The sequence below is a fragment of the Eurypyga helias genome, unplaced genomic scaffold (genome assembly GCF_000690775.1).
Source record: "Eurypyga helias isolate BGI_N326 unplaced genomic scaffold, ASM69077v1 scaffold874, whole genome shotgun sequence".
NCBI classification, from domain to species: domain Eukaryota; kingdom Metazoa; phylum Chordata; class Aves; order Eurypygiformes; family Eurypygidae; genus Eurypyga; species Eurypyga helias.
The window spans coordinates 121,766-135,169 of NW_010244137.1; the positions used below are offsets into that span (position 1 = coordinate 121,766).

At 45.4% G+C, this 13,404-nt stretch overlaps 1 protein-coding gene across 1 annotated transcript in view; it reads left to right on the plus strand.

Moving 5' to 3' along the window:
• Nucleotides 1-13,404, plus strand: part of INADL (InaD-like (Drosophila)) — a 138,459-nt gene that overhangs the window by 116,235 nt on the left and 8,820 nt on the right. The window contains exons 35-38 of the mRNA XM_010149628.1: nucleotides 7,970-8,053; nucleotides 9,959-10,152; nucleotides 11,892-12,039; nucleotides 13,162-13,248. Coding sequence (XP_010147930.1) covers nucleotides 7,970-8,053; nucleotides 9,959-10,152; nucleotides 11,892-12,039; nucleotides 13,162-13,248 — 513 coding nt within the window. The remainder of the gene's footprint in view (nucleotides 1-7,969; nucleotides 8,054-9,958; nucleotides 10,153-11,891; nucleotides 12,040-13,161; nucleotides 13,249-13,404) is intronic.

Consider the following 13,404-nt stretch of genomic DNA (forward strand, 5'->3'; position numbering starts at 1 on the left):
AGAGGAAGAAGCTTTTCTGATCCCTGTGGTAGCCCAGAGCCTTTGTGGCTTGCAGCAGAGCTGGGGGAGCTTGGTGATGGTGGGGATGGACTTTGGCAGAAGAATATTTGGGTTCATTCTGTCAGCCCAGGTGAGTCGTAGCTTGCATAAACCCCATCTGTTAAGGAAGAGCAAGGGAATAATCAAGAAAACTGTGACTTTAAATTGCAGCTGTTCAAGACCCGATGTTTGCCCCTGGAGCTGTGTGAGCTAATTACCCTGCTAGGATCTCCACACTGCCAAGAGCAGGCTCTGACTGATACCAAAGCCAAGACTGGTGTCTCTGTTTTGTGCCGTGCTGCAGTGAGCAGTGGGGGCCTACCTAAACGTGAGGACTGATGTGACTTGGGCATTGCTAAACAAGCAGCTTCTCCCTTGGTGGAGCTGTGTTCCCTCCCTCCCACCTCAGCTGTATGTAGATTGAGGGTCTGAGCGACTGCACCGTCATCAAGAGCAGCTGAGACTGAAACCGTTTTAGTGGAATATGCTTACCTTGTCACTGCAAATGAAAAGCGAGGTACCAGCCTCCGGAGGGTTTCGGCAAGATATTGGCTATAGATACTGTTGCTGTTCAGTCTGTCGCACCGTGAGTGGAACAATAGAATGAAAAATGGTAATAGAAGTCCTAAGTTTTTGATCGTGGCTTGGGTATCGTGGGGGAAAAGGAGAGAAAAAAAATGCAATCACTTCTTAACCATCACCCACGTTTATAAAACAGAGGCAGTTTAATGACAGAGCGGTAAACGCAGTTAGCATGAAATGGTGAGGAATTGCTTTGACTCTTGGTTGGATAATGCTAAAATGAAGTTGGTGGATTCATCATAATTCCAGAAGGACATTAGCTTGCAGCAGCACAAGAAAACCAAACTGCTTTGTACATAAGTTACTGCAAATGGAAATTAGAGTAGTAACTTTAGCAACTCGTGTGTGTGATGGATCTTTGGCAAGGGTTGAGCTGACTGTACGGCTAGCTTGCACAGCAGTGTCTTGCTTGAAGAAGCTGGTGTCTTCCAGGAGCGTAAATCAGCCATAACGTTTAAGCTAACAATATACAAAAGCAGTAGGACGTGTTGGAATGGACTTGAGGAGTGTCTTGCTCGCTGGTAGTTGTAACCACCGGCTCTTGGCTCCCCATGTTGTATGTGTTCAGGATCTCGTGCGTTCTCCAAAACCTGTGTCAAGTACTGTACGCTGAAGATCTTCCTAATTTTTTTTTTATTTATTAAATAATGAGAGTGAGAGAGTTAACATTTCAATATGTAGCTCTGTGTTTTACTATTCCCTCTAAAATGAGCACGTATACTTTTTCAAAACCTTTAGTTTGCTTTGGCATGGGATTCATAGAAACGTAGCTCTTTCTATCATTCGGACTTAAGTCATATATTTTTACACTAAACATCTTATTACCTTAGTTTTATTATTTCAGAATCAAAGGAGAGCTTGCAAATGTCTATGACTGCAGGCCGAAGGAATGTTAATGAATAGTGCCATTGAATTTTCAGGTTTTAGCTTTTCTGATCTTAGAGAATATAACTGTAAGCAAAAATATTATGCAAGCTGAATAAAATTTAAATAAATAAGGACCAGATGTAACTATAGGGGCCTATAAAATGTAATACAAATATTATCCACTTCCTTAAAATAAATCTCTATTTTAGTATGAAAAATTATATTCATATTGATGCTGTGGATTAATCTTTTTTATGAAAGTTGGCAAGTGAGCACCATCTCTTGCAGGGGCTTGTTCTTAAATGGGAAACAGACCTTTTGTTTTGACCTTGAGTAGAGAAGCTTTTCGGTATCATGCAATGTAAAGCATTTTTTTACATTAACACGGTAATACATTTTTACATTATACAGCCTGTTTTATTACAGTAGTGTTTGGCTTAAGATTTTGGGTGCCTGTTAATGGTTTGTGAATGCTAGCAATTGCAAAATATTTGAGTGTTAGGAGGAGGTATAAGCAGCACGATGCATTAGATAAACCCCTTTAAAAAGTCAAGTGATTTGCTTGGAGTTGACCTTCAGCTTTTGTTGCTGAACCGTTATCTTTTAGAGTCCATTTAGATCTGCGAATGGAAGATCATAGATCATAACATAACTGCTGCAATTTCCTCTGCCTACAAGTAACTAGCAGCTGGATTTATTTTAACTGCTGAGAGATTCTTATATGGGGCTAATTCTTCAGCAAAACACACTGTGCAACCGGTTGATTTCTACCTTATCTGTGAACCAGCCTGTAAAAATGAAATGACAAGTTTACTACTCTGGACAAAGTATCATAAAAGCTGAAAAGGAAATAACTAATGATGATTTACTTGCCCTGGGAAAGAGGTAAATCCTGCAGTCAGCAAAAATCCTTGTAGCTTTATTATCTTTAATAAATGCTAATTTAGTACAACAGTTGTAGCTGTGTAGGAAATTTGTTGGAAGTGTGTAATACTAGCTTAGGAAAACACAGCTTGTCAACTAAATCAGAAAACATCTTTTCCTGAAGGTTGTTCTTATATGTAACACTTCTTTGCTTCGTTGGGAAAGTACTGTAATCCATGCAGAAAGCTTCGCTTTTTACACCAAGTACATAGTTATGGTTAGTGATGAGATTCGTCCACCTAACTACAGACCAAACTGCGATACAGGCACGCAAAATTAATGTGATTCCAACAGTTTGCCCTGCCTGATTTCCAGTGATGCCCAACCACGTGGTTCCCCAAAAATCTAGTGTCTCTGTTTGGACCTGAACTTCCAGCATCGGTGTTTGCTCTGGGGGACGGGCACCTTTTCCCCGCGTACTGCTCCCTTGGTCCAGCACAAATGGCTGGTGGTGATCTGGTCGCAGAGGTGGCCGTGTAGCTTGAGGGCGGAGCTGGGGATCTGGTTTCTACTCTCAGAAGTGTTTGGGGGATTGTTTTTGTCTAACAATTACCGCCTTAACGTGCACGACTTGGGAAACATGGTCTGGGATTTTCAAACAACTCGCTGCTTACGGAATACCGTACCCGCTGTCGTTCTGTGCTGGTGGTTGTTGCAGTCCTCGGCGTGTAGTGCTTCACCTCACTTCCGTGGAGTGCCTTTGATCCTGTCAAAATAATGGCTGGATCTCGTAGACTGAATTAGCGCAGCAAAGAGAAACTCCAAGCAAAGTTAATGTTCTCTCAGTTAAGGAAACAGCTTGTTGTGACCAATCTGCAGTAGTTGAGGACTATTCAGTACTATGCAAGAAGCTTCTTTACCAAAATTCAGACCTTTTTCCTTGTCAGATCCAGCCAACACTGGGTGCGTGGGGATTTCTCTGCCCCAGTCCTTTTGAAATCTCCCCTCCTGTGTACTGATCCACCTTTTTTCACATGCTAGAACTTCATCAAGATATACCTGTTGCTCAGTGTTTGAGCCTCCTTCACATCTTGTGTCCTTACATCCTCCCTTGCCCGCCCAGCATTTGCACGTAAGGGTCCGGGGGCTGATGTTCAGTGGCAGAGGGCACTTGCGTTGAAAGCTGCTTGTCCTTCTGAAGAACAGCTGCAGGAATTAAAAAAAACGTGGGAGAGACTGGCTCAGAAGCTATAAATTTGCAGAAAAACCTGTGAGCAGTCCAAGCCTAAAGCCAGACAGCTTGTGAGACTTTCTCACCACTGTTTATGGTCCTGCAGGCTTTTAAGGTTCGCTTGGTCAGTGATTTCCCCGAGTAGGAAGCTGAGTTTACCACCTCTCTCCCGAAGGCTCAAGTCAGGGTGGTGCTGTGTGGTCATTGCCCTGGGTCTCTGCCATACCAGTTCTTGACATTTAAGATACAAAGATTAAGCTCTCGCTCTTACTGAATTTAATTCTTGACATCAGCATTTCTATTTGTGCTCTCTGCTGACGGGTGAGTGAATGTTCTGCCCCTACCGGGTCGCTGAAGTTGTTCTAGAACAAGAAGGGAGGAATATCCACAGCTCGGGGGGGAGTTGGGATCCAACTCCTGGGCGCTCGGGGCTACTCCTCTCCCTCAGACAGAAGGCAGTGCAACATTTTACAAGTTGCATTTTCCATAGGTGGATTCTCAGAGCGGGTGCTAATTCCTGTAAGGTTGTCTTGCCCTCGCTGTCAATTGCTTAGCACTGTGGTTCCTCACGGTGTCAACCAAGAGGCTCCATGAACTCTTCTACTCCTCTGCCTTTTCTTCCACAGCCAAAACCTCATCTTCCAGTGTTTTCATGGTCGGATAGTCTAAGTTTACACCTGCGAGTGTGGACTTTGTTTAGCACAGGAAAATGCTGTTTACGTGCCCTGGCTTGACTTTGCATCCTTCCGTCCCATACAAGAAATGTTCAACTTTGCATTAATTCCCAGTGTGTGTAACGGTCCCAGACTATTCTTTGTCAAAATATACAAAGATTAAAGCTCCAGTTTGTTGAATGGATTTGTAAACCTTAGGAAGTGTGTGCTTTCAGCAGCTGGATGTCTTTTTTTAAACAACCGTGTTCTTGATATGAGAGTGACTGGATGATCTCTAAGGTCTTTTCCAACCTAGTGATTCTATGATTCTATGAAAATATACAAAGATTAAAGCTCCAGTTTGTTGAATGGATTTGTAAACCTTAGGAAGTGTGTGCTTTCAGCAGCTGGATGTCTTTTTTTAAACAACCGTGTTCTTGATATGAGAGTGTTTTTATTTCCCCCTTTTGCACGATCAGGTTTTGTGACTCTGCCAAGCTGTATCTTGGAGTGCCATCATCTACGTGAAACTGGTACTGAAAGGAGATGGGAAGGGATGGGAGTGAAAATCTATCCAGAGCCACCATGAATTCACCACCTCTAGTTGAATACTGATGCCACTTTCCCTTCCTCCCTCTGTACTGATTGATTGATTCTGAGCTATTTAGGCTTTGACTTCTAGAGGAATCAAGCTCTCAACTGCATTTGAAGATAGTGAGCAGGAGCTGCAACATTCGATAACCAAAACCCATCCTTTAAATAAATGCTTTGTATTGGTTTAGTCATGATGGGTCCTGTTTTTTCGGAGGCATTGAGAAGGGTGTTACAGCTTAAATCCATAGCACGTCAATAGAGTCATTGCAGCTGGGGCTTCCCTAGATGCTTGGAGTGTGACTTTACATCTCAATGCTGAAGGAACTTCTTTAAAATGTTGTTATAATGAAAGAATGTTAGCTAACATCAGTAGATCGGGTTTAGTGATTTGTCATGGATGATCAAGACTAAGGGTTTTATCCAGATCCCACTAGATCCAATGGAGAAAGGTCACTTCTGGCTTAAATGTACTTCGAGCTGATCCCAGAATTTTTGGAGGAAAGATGTCTGTTTGTCGTGGTTTGTAAGCTAAGGAAGGCAAGACTCTCATATTTAGGCTATGGACTATTTCAGAATCTTTACGGTGCATCGTGGACCCATTGCTTCATTCTGGTTTTAATCCATTTGATAAGCCTGATTCAACTACACTACTTTAAAAAACCCCAGCTATTTAAGAAAAACAGTGTTTTGGCAGGTCAGCGAGATGTTTCTTTCTTCGGGGTAGGCACAGATCAAACAGGAATGTGCCTTCTCACGCCGTATGTATTCTGAGTTCCAGGACTGGCTTCTAACACATGCAGGAACCGCAGGGTAATACTGAATTGTTGCTTTTTCAAATAGATCATGCAGATTATTCGAACCGATAACATTTGGTGGTTTCCGAATCTGAGCTTTAGGTATGCGCAGTTTTACATCTAATAATGCAGGACTGGGAAAAGCTGGTAACTGGGGTTTGTTGACCATTTTTTAAAGCAACCACAGATGGAAAACAAACCTAAAGAAATGTGGTTGAAAGCTCCTTGCTCAGAGGTTAGGAAATGTCAGAATAAATCCAGTCTGAACGTGTTTGATTTGACCATCTTGTGTGTGTGCCCAGCCTGCCGTTACACGGGCACGGTGCCGTTTTGGCACCGCACCTCACGTTCGTCCCCTGCCCTAGCGTGTCCCAGTTCCATGAGGCTGTCTTAATAAGCTGGTTGAGGTTTTGTGTTATCTCGTCGGCCACTTCTGAATACCGTCCTTTGTGAAGAGTTTACAAAACTAAAAGTGAAGTTCTAAACCACAGACTCAGCTGCTTCTCTGAGATCAGCCTCAGGTGAAAAAATACACATCACTGTCACCCTCCTGGCTTTCAGCCAGGCAGGAGCCTCCTGTGCTGACTTAGTTTCATGGTCATTTTGAAGCAAAGGTAACGACCACAGCAGAAAAATCAAACCCAACCAAACAAAACCCCACAACTGAGAGGAGGTGTAAGGCTCGTGGCGGAGGATTTCGGCAGCGCTGCTGAGATGGACCCGCACGTGTTACGCTGGTAATAGCTGCTTCGGTGATTTCAAGAAACCCCTGCAGCTGCCAGTGATGTACATGTACACTGATATTTTGTTTTAATCAAACAGTTCTTTTGATTTCCTTAATTACTTTGGTACGTGGCTCAGAGCATTTTGCCTTCACTGATGTAGATCGAAATCTTCCCCCTCCCCCCCCCCCGATCTGGGACGCGTGTATCAGCTGTAATCAATCCATTTGTGGTGAAAATCCTCCGGGCTTGTGTCAGCGAGCGGTGTAGATGTGTCCCGGGGCAGCTGGGGACGGTGGCGCTGTGCTCCCGAGCAGCGGAGCGGCGGAAGGGGCAAGGCCGCAGCGCGGGCTACGCAAGGGGGGGGGAAAAAAAAGAGAGGAACGAGTGCTGGCTCCATCAGAGCGTTGGCTTGGGGGCCTTTGAGTTTTCTTTCCACTCAACACGCGCCGTGTGTGCTGGGAAAGGATGGCAGGGCAGCAGCGATGAGACATGTCGTATCTAACAGTGGTTTCAAAACAGGCAGGTGCTTTGTTCTGCCCCAGCAGCTCTTTCCGGCGCCCGCTGCAGGAAGGCGACGCTCGGCAGGGCTCGCGCGCAGCCGACCTCGCCGCCTTTTGTTGCCAGCGCTGGGGAAAGCCTCCTCTTGCACTCCTGTGTCAAACTGGTGCGGGAACTTCACAACCGTAGCGGTTTCGGAGGGTGTATTTGTCTGAGAAGGGGTTGTCCGAGACCTGCGTGTCTAATTGAGAATCACCGCCCATCCACCCCGAGCCACTTCGCAGTTCTGGGGAAGCCGGTTCTGCTCCGAGACCGGTGTTTGCTGGTGACGTTGGAGAGAGGAGCAGGTTTTGCACAGTGAGGCGTCCCATCCTGCCCGGATCCCAGCTGAAGCGCTGTAGCAGGACGTTCACCTATTTTTTCAGGGGGCAATAAAAAAAAAAGAAAGCAAGCAGAACAATGCAAAGGGAAAGCACCAGCGAGAGAACAGTATGTTCTTTGTTATGCTTTTTCTTTGGGGACATCTATTGCTGGCAATGAGATTAAATCACTGAAACCTTCCCTGAAGCTACATCTGCCACTGCCTACATTTTCCAGCCTCAGTAATAAACTAACATTTGCCATTGTTCGTTTCTTCTGGATTTCATTTCTTACAGATTTAACCAGCGCTATTTACCACAAGGCATTCAGTTCTTGCTTAAAGCAGAGATCTATGCCAAGTCCCTAAAAATATTCATAGCTCCAAAGAATCTGGTTTTAAATAATATCATAAAAAGTAGACGATATTAATACAGCGGTTCACGCTGAGTTCACGTCCTGCCGATGCCAATGTATAAAAGTGATGGGAGCCTTAAGAAGCTCTAGGCAAGACTACCCTGAAGTGGTGAACAAAATCCTTTTTACCTTTTCACTGGCTATCAGTGTTTTGATTATGGCAGTAATTTCTATTATCCCAAAATATTAAAAAAAATATATAAACCTGTGTTACGGTCTTGCTTATCCTGACCTGGAGGAGTGCTGTGCCTTTTCCCTGGGGAGCGGTGGGCTCATGGGGTGGGTGGTGGCTGCCAGTTTCCGGGGTGTTTGGGAGGGAGGATTCACGCCACCCCCTTGTTCCCGCAGGAGGCCATAGTGATCCATGAAGTTTATGAAGAAGGGGCAGCAGCCCGAGATGGCAGGCTTTGGGCCGGCGATCAAATTCTGGAGGTAAATGAGTCTCTCCATGTATGTTCTCGCTCATATCTTTGTCCTCTGTACTTGAGTTCAGTGCAGGGGAGGGGAGGGAGAGGTCGTTGAGCAGGATCTGTGCTTGAAGCTTCTTTTCTGTCACTAAGAACATCCTGACAAATTCATATTTCCTTATATATTCCTATAAACTGAAGGTACAAATTGAGACTGTATTAAATTTAATTGAGCAAGGCAGTTCTCAAATTACATAGTTCAGCTGTCATGTCCAATAGCTCAGTATTATTCATCTGTTTAATCTTTCATTCGGAGGCCTGACGCTCCGGAATCCCTGCGCTGCCTGCAAACGAAGCGCTGAGCTGGGGAACGTGGGGCGAGGGTGCCACAGCATCCCTGTGGGCATCCCTGCTGCACATCCCGCCCGTGGCGATGCCGGGGGGCTCCTGGCTCCCCCAGGCCACAGCTCATTAACCGGTGAACACGCAGCAGTAAACGTAGCGTCATTCCCACCGACGAGTGTGGAAGTCCAGGAGGGAAGGGGTTAAGAAAGAAGTGTTGCTCTGCAGACCAAGGCAGGGGTTCAGCGCAGCTGCTTGCAGCGTCTCTCTGTCAGACCAGGACAAATTCCCAGCATGGCCATTAAGGCTTTGGTGTGTAGGGTTAGAAAAATAGCGAGGGGTACCTGGGGAGTTGTCTTTACAGCTCTTGCACTGAAAATATTTTTTTAGCGTTAAGGCTGAATGTTGTTTTGGTTTTATAAATACCTGTGTATTAACAGAGCACAATAATTAGGGGATAAAAATGGGGAAGGCTAATTAATTCTTCTCTGGCCAAACAGGAAAGTGCTAATGTTTGTGTGCCATAACATTGTTATTATTTCAGCTTTTAAAAGCTGTACTAATGAATCAAAAAGACAGCTCTGAACTAGTTTCGGATTGGTATGACAGAGCACACGGAGATGCCTGTGTCGAGAAAAGAGTATAATATAAAAACAAATGTGTGCAGAATTAGTGCAAAGGAATATAATTACTACAGATTAGGCTTAATTATCTTAATGTAAAATTAGTTATGATTATAACTTTGCATGTCTAGAAATACTGAGAAATATTTTCATTGCCTTAAAATTTATTATGTTACATAAGTGGATTAACGTCAGATTGTTATTCAGTTACAGTTCATGCTACTTCCTAAAGAGATTTAAAAAATATCCAAACATCGATATTTTTGGGGATTGACAAACTCAAGATGATTTCAACAAAATATCGACAAACCCCTTAAAAGGGCATCGGTGGATCAGGCTTGGCAAAACTCGGAGATTAGGTTTCAAGTTGCAATAGGGGTTTTCTTAATACTTCAGCATTCAATCAGAACTTCTTGTTCTGTCTGGTGTTTCTAAAACGCTAAACCATTTTCAGGTTCTGGTAAGAGAAATGTAATCGAGGGCTCCAGGAGCGGTCTTGTGTGCCATCTATTGGAACAAAGCAAAATAACCACTTAATATGTCCTGCCTGGACTTCCCCGTTTCCATTTGCCGATGTTTCCGATCCCTCGGCTGTGTTGTGAAGCCAGGGAAGAAGGAATCTGAGCAGTAAGAGATTCGGGAAGCTCAAAGGAGCACATCCCACTTTGTCTAGTTGTAAGAAAGAAGCACTGTTTGAGGTTCCAGCATGTAAAAAGCGGGGAAGAACACCCACAACTTAGAAGGCAAAGTGTTTTGGTTATTGTGATTTACTCCAGGCAGTGGCACGAAGCACCGAACTCGCGCTCAGTGGGAGATCTGGGAGCTCGGCCCTCTGGAAATGGGAACACTAAATTAGAGTGCCAAGGGGTGTCAATTTGATGAATCTGTCCTGTCACACAGGGGTAGGGTGTGATGAAAAGATCATTTATACATGTCGTTTGGAAAGAAAACACTGATTATTTCAGGTGAACGGGATCGATCTGCGGAACGCCAGCCATGAAGAAGCTATCACTGCGCTGAGACAGACGCCCCAGAAGGTGCAGTTGGTTGTTTATAGAGACGAAGCGCATTACAAAGATGAAGAAAACTTAGAGGTTTTCTACGTAGATATACAAAAGAAAACGGGCCGAGGCCTAGGGCTCAGCATAGCTGGAAAACGGTAAGAGCGTCTCCCTGATCAGAGGGTGCTTCAGATGAGAAACAGCTTGCTTTTTGCCGTATGAACAACTGTAGCCATTAAAATGGAATATGAAATGAAGGGGAAAGCTCTGCAAGGAACCAAATTTTGTATCTCAGCATCTCTGAGGCTGCCATGGGGCTGAGGGCCCGGCTGCTCGACGACACAGGGTGCTGCTGCCCAGGAGGGCTCCCGTCCCGCGCTGGGTGAGGGTGCCAGCTGGGTGCGTGCACGCCGGGCGGTCACTCTTCCCCTGGCTCCAGCCGAGCTGTGTCTCGGGGCTTGCAAACCCAGCCATGGCGTTCCTGATTTAGAATGGGGAGTGAAACCTGATTTCCAAGGACCAGGATGTGGCTTTGAAAAGGGATTTGTGAGTTAGATCTAGCTCCTGCTGGGGTTCAGAGGGCGCGGTGTCAGCGGAAGGTACGAGGCGGTTAGACCCCAGTCCTGGACAGTATCAGGGTGACTGTACAGCACTGAAGGCAGCAGTTCTGTGAGTGCAGAGTGGAGCTGGGGATACGGTGGTAGGTAACGGCTGCCTAATAAAATGTGACTTTTTACTGATATATTTCTAAACCATTGCTATTAGATCATTTGAACCAGAGCACGGATAGGTTTAATCCTTCATTACCAGATGAGATTTACAGCATGACACTCCTTCCGTGTTGGTGCGTGAGTTGTACGGTTGCTCTCCTGCACTGCCAAAATAAGTGTACTTTCTGAGTTACAAATCATCCTGTCATTATCCCGACCGCCTACGGTCGGTGAAGGTTCCACAGCAGTTTTTCACGAGAGCGGCGATGCTGAACCCAGGTGTGTGAGCAGATTGTGGGTTGGGTAGTTCATACAGTTTATGTAAATTACGCTGCAGACGGTCATCGCCGTCGCCAGCCCTTCCCGCGTTTGCTGCCGTGCAAAGCTTCCTGCGCTGTTGAAGTGCTTCGCACGTGGGGATTTCCACCTTAGGGGTAGCCCAGGTTTTGAAGCCGATTAAGTGACAGGCTGGCGCAATTCCGGTTGTGAAGCGTTGCGTCCTTCAGGGTGGGCACCCAACACCGAATCTTGGCATTGCAGCCACCACCAGCTCACACCATCGTGAGCCTCGGGAGCTGGGGCCAGCGCAGAGGGGTCCTGTGGCCCCTGGGAGGGGACAGGCCTGCGAGGGGGCTGGAGCCGATAAATAAGTACGTTTCCCCCATCTGCGTGGTGAACCTGGCTGCAGGCAGGCAGCCACGAAGCTGGATTTTCTGCCCAGGAACTCGCACACAGATGATCAGTCTCCTCTGCAGAGTCTCCCTGCTCTTCTGCTGGGGGTCTGCAGGCTTCTGGAAGAGAAACGGAGCTGAACCCTTAGGGGTTGTAGAAAAAAGATGTATCTGAGGCTGCGTAATTCATATCAGGCACATCAGGAGGTGGTTGAACCCTGTCTTAGACCAATCCTCATCTTTTTATTCATACAAGTGGTATTTTTCATGAATCTTTATGGATCATACAGTCAGAACTGTGTGTTCAAGGGGAAAGACAGCATTAAATATAGCAAAACACGCCTTGGTTTTAGAACTCGTCGATTTTTTTACGCTCAGATGGTTGAATGGGGTGTAAAACTACTTTTTCCTCTGCTCACAGGTTTCTTTTAATGTCTCTTAAATGCGCGTAATCTAAATTGGTCTCCCAAAGAATATTGGGTTGTGTAATTAGCCATATGCTTCTTGCATTGTCAGAAATGGAAGTGGAGTGTTTATCTCTGACATTGTTAAAGGAGGAGCTGCAGACCTAGATGGAAGATTAATTCAAGGAGATCAGATTTTGTCTGTAAATGGAGAGGATATGAGAAATGCCTCACAAGAGACTGTTGCCACTATACTTAAGGTGAGTACATAATACATTTTAAGATATTGAACGGCAGTTACTGACACTGTGCAAGGTAATTATCCTGAAGTGCTGCTTGCACGTCCGCAGGACAGCTCAAACTGATTACCAAGGCAGGAATTTTGTCTGAAACAACTTCAGGAGATTCATTTAAAGTCACTTCTCCATGTGTATTTAGGTATGAAGTGGGAAAACAAAGACACTTGTGGGATTGAGGCATTTATTTGAAAATACAACTGTGTATTTCATACGTTAGAAAAATATTTGGAAACCTGAGAGTCACACAAGTCAACTGAAATCAAATGCCTTTGGCCTCGCTGTACTTACCTGCAGCTGTAAAACAGCAGCTGAAATCCGTTCCTGCACAGCCTTCCACCTTACAGGGGTGATTTTATGCTCTGAAGCTGTGCAGGCTGGGGGAATTTACCTTTTTTCCCTTCGAAAGCACGTGGCTGCTTGAAGCAGAGGCGAGGGCAGGGGATCCCGGAGCCTGTGCTGAGGATGGACAGGCGGGTGGGAGTGATGCTGCAGACCCATTTCTATTCAAAAGTGCATCTGGAGACAGGGCTTTTTCCCTGCCATCACCTCTAGTGTTTCTGCGTGTGATTCCTTTCGTTCTCGAAGGGAAGGGCTTCGGTTCAAAGCAATTTCCTTCCTTTTTCCATTCGGGTGGAATTTGGCTGGCCAAAAGTTTACCTATTTAAGAACTGGAAATTGGTGACGTGGGGACGTATTACTAAGTTGAATCCATGTGTGTTAAATTCACCCCTTTTCTGCAGCATTTTTCTTCTGAAGTGGGGTTTTTTCATAAGTGTTAGTTGTGGCAAACCTCTGATAAAGAGCTGGGGGCTTTTTGTTTATTTTTATTGTGTAACTGGCCATCTACTGTTTGCCAGTAGGAAGATTCATACTGACTTTGGCAACCAGGATAACTCTTCAGGATAAACCTAAACCCAGGGACGATGGGTACTTTTGTGTTGCCTAAATACTAATGTTACTGTTTTGAGCATTCCTTCTAGTTTTCTTCATGGAGTTGTGATGCGAATATAAACCTAATTCTCCCCAGGGGAGCGTGAAATATTTTGTCTGCTTAAATTCTGCACATTGTGGTTTTTTTCGCAGTGTGCCCAAGGCCTAGTACATCTTGAGCTTGGGAGATTGCGAGCTGGATCATGGCTGTCATCACGGAAAACATCCCAAAACAGTCAGGTTAGTGACAAATTCACACGTGTCTAATGGAGCTGTGAAGGGCCGGGCACGGGGACGGCGCACGGGCGTGCACGTGGGGCTCGGTCCTTCCGGAGGCGCTCGCTGCTGAGCATGGGGAATGACATATTTCACCTCCATAATTGTCTGCGCTGAACC